This window comes from Polyodon spathula, unplaced genomic scaffold (assembly GCF_017654505.1).
Source record: "Polyodon spathula isolate WHYD16114869_AA unplaced genomic scaffold, ASM1765450v1 scaffolds_3895, whole genome shotgun sequence".
NCBI lineage: Eukaryota > Metazoa > Chordata > Actinopteri > Acipenseriformes > Polyodontidae > Polyodon > Polyodon spathula.
Window position 1 is genome coordinate 258 of NW_024475353.1, and position 1988 is coordinate 2245.

The 1988-nt window shown below is 36.1% G+C and overlaps 1 protein-coding gene across 1 annotated transcript; it reads left to right on the forward strand.

The window, feature by feature from the left end:
• Positions 1-568: 568 nt before the first annotated feature.
• On the forward strand, positions 569-1971 carry LOC121312440 (sulfotransferase 6B1-like; the record flags this gene model as incomplete). Its single annotated transcript, XM_041244243.1, has 5 exons — positions 569-707; positions 841-1049; positions 1236-1362; positions 1471-1565; positions 1878-1971. Coding segments are annotated over exons 1-5 (664 nt in total), but the record flags the coding sequence as incomplete, so codon positions are not given.
• Positions 1972-1988: the final 17 nt, after the last annotated feature.

The window sequence follows — 1988 nt, forward strand, 5'->3', positions numbered from 1 at the left end:
ACTCAAAAGTGTCACGCCACAATCGACTTTCAGCCTCGGTCCATTTATGTCTATCTGACATTCCACCATACACAGACCTTTGTCATCGTATAACCCTATACTGTACTCCATCACAGCCTTTCTAACCAATCAGGTTGCTGCATTTCTATAGATAATGTCAGAGTACATACAGTAGTATATGAAATGGAACTGTGGGTGATATTCACAAACCTTGTAATTGTTTTAGGAATGTTTTTTGGACTGTTTTTAGAATGTTTATAAATAAAATATCAAAGATTAAACAGTACCTTGAGAGAAAATAAATCTCTAAGACAGAAGGAAAAATGTTTCATGAACCACAAACCTGATTAAAATATAAAGGGCTTTAAAAAAAAAAAAAATTACGAGATAGAGTTGATTGGACCATTTCCTTCTGGTATGTTTTTAAAAACATTCCTTTACATCACTGATAGTTTCCGGTTCCAAGCTCAAAGATAGATATATAAAGAGAGAAATGTTTCTCATGGATAACACAGAATCAAGCTCTTTCTGAAGACATTTGACAAACTCTAAAGACATTCATCACAAGATGCCAGAACAGACTGAGCTTATTCACACCTTCAATGGCATTCCATTTTCTACAAGAGTATCAAAAGAGCTCCTTCAGTCTCTAGACACCTTTGAAGCCAGAGAAGACGACGTGTTATTAGTTTCATATCCAAAATCAGGTAAGACACGTTTTTAATATTATTTTATATCTTCCCATGTACCTTAGTAACTATTTAAAGCTGGTCTGTCAGAAACAGGTAGATCAGTATACACAGACTGCTTGACTGATGTGTCTTTTGAAACTCTTCCTAGGCACGCACTGGCTTACAGAGATTATGAAGAATCTGTACCACAGCCAACGCGAAGACAATGGGGTTAGCAAAGTGACACTGACATCACCTCTAGAGTTCGGAGATCTCTCCAAATTCGATGAGCTGAGAAACCTCCCCAACAAGAGGCTCATCCCAACACACCTCAACTATGAGATGATCCCAGTGCAGTTCAAAACAAAAAAATGCAAGGTAATAGAAAACAGTCATTATGTTTATTGCTTATAACATGAACATGAAATCATAATGGCAAAGTAGCACAGCCGTGCAGTAATAAAGGATACTCCTTTTCATCATTACGCTGCGCAAACTTAAAATTATTAGGTCTGAACTCGTGAATTACACAAACTAAAGCTATTATCTCGTTCTTGTTTACAGATGATTTATGTGATCAGAAATCCTAAGGACACCGCTGTTTCATTGTACCATTATTACAAGCAGAACCCTAATCTGCCCAAGATTGAGAAATGGTCCACCTTTTTGGAAATGTTCTTGAAAGGAGAAGGTAAATAAGAATCATGTTTAGATAGAGATGGAAAAATGTGAAGAATCTTAATCAGTGCAAAAATCTTAATCAGTACAATAATTTGCTTTGCGTGTATTTGTATTGCAGTTGTGTGCGGTTCCTGGATTGACCATGTCCTCAGCTGGGAAAAGAGTAAAACTGATGAAAATGTCCTTGTTCTGTACTATGAGTCCTTAAAGGAGGTGAGTTCAAAATGGAGCACAGGCATGGACATCATCCATTTGATATTGTCTTACATTAAGGTTGAACTAAATCATCAACAACTAAAACATCACTTTGAGGGACCAAGTTAACTGGACAATCCCTGTTGTACTTTTCCATAGCAGATGCATGTTAGGAAATTTGTAGAAATCATTTAGATTCATTTGAACATGGTGGTCTGATTTTTTTCTTTTCCATGCTGTTTCACTGGGTTTAATTCAATCCATTAACAGCAATACTTTTAGCTGTTCCCTCAATATAAAACTAAACTATCAATTGTATGTTTTTCATAGGATCTTCCCAAGTATGTCAAGGAGATCAGCACATTTTTGGGCATCAACGTCACTGAAGATCAAATCAAAGACATTTCAAAGAAATCTTCCTTCAGTGAAATGAAAGAAAAG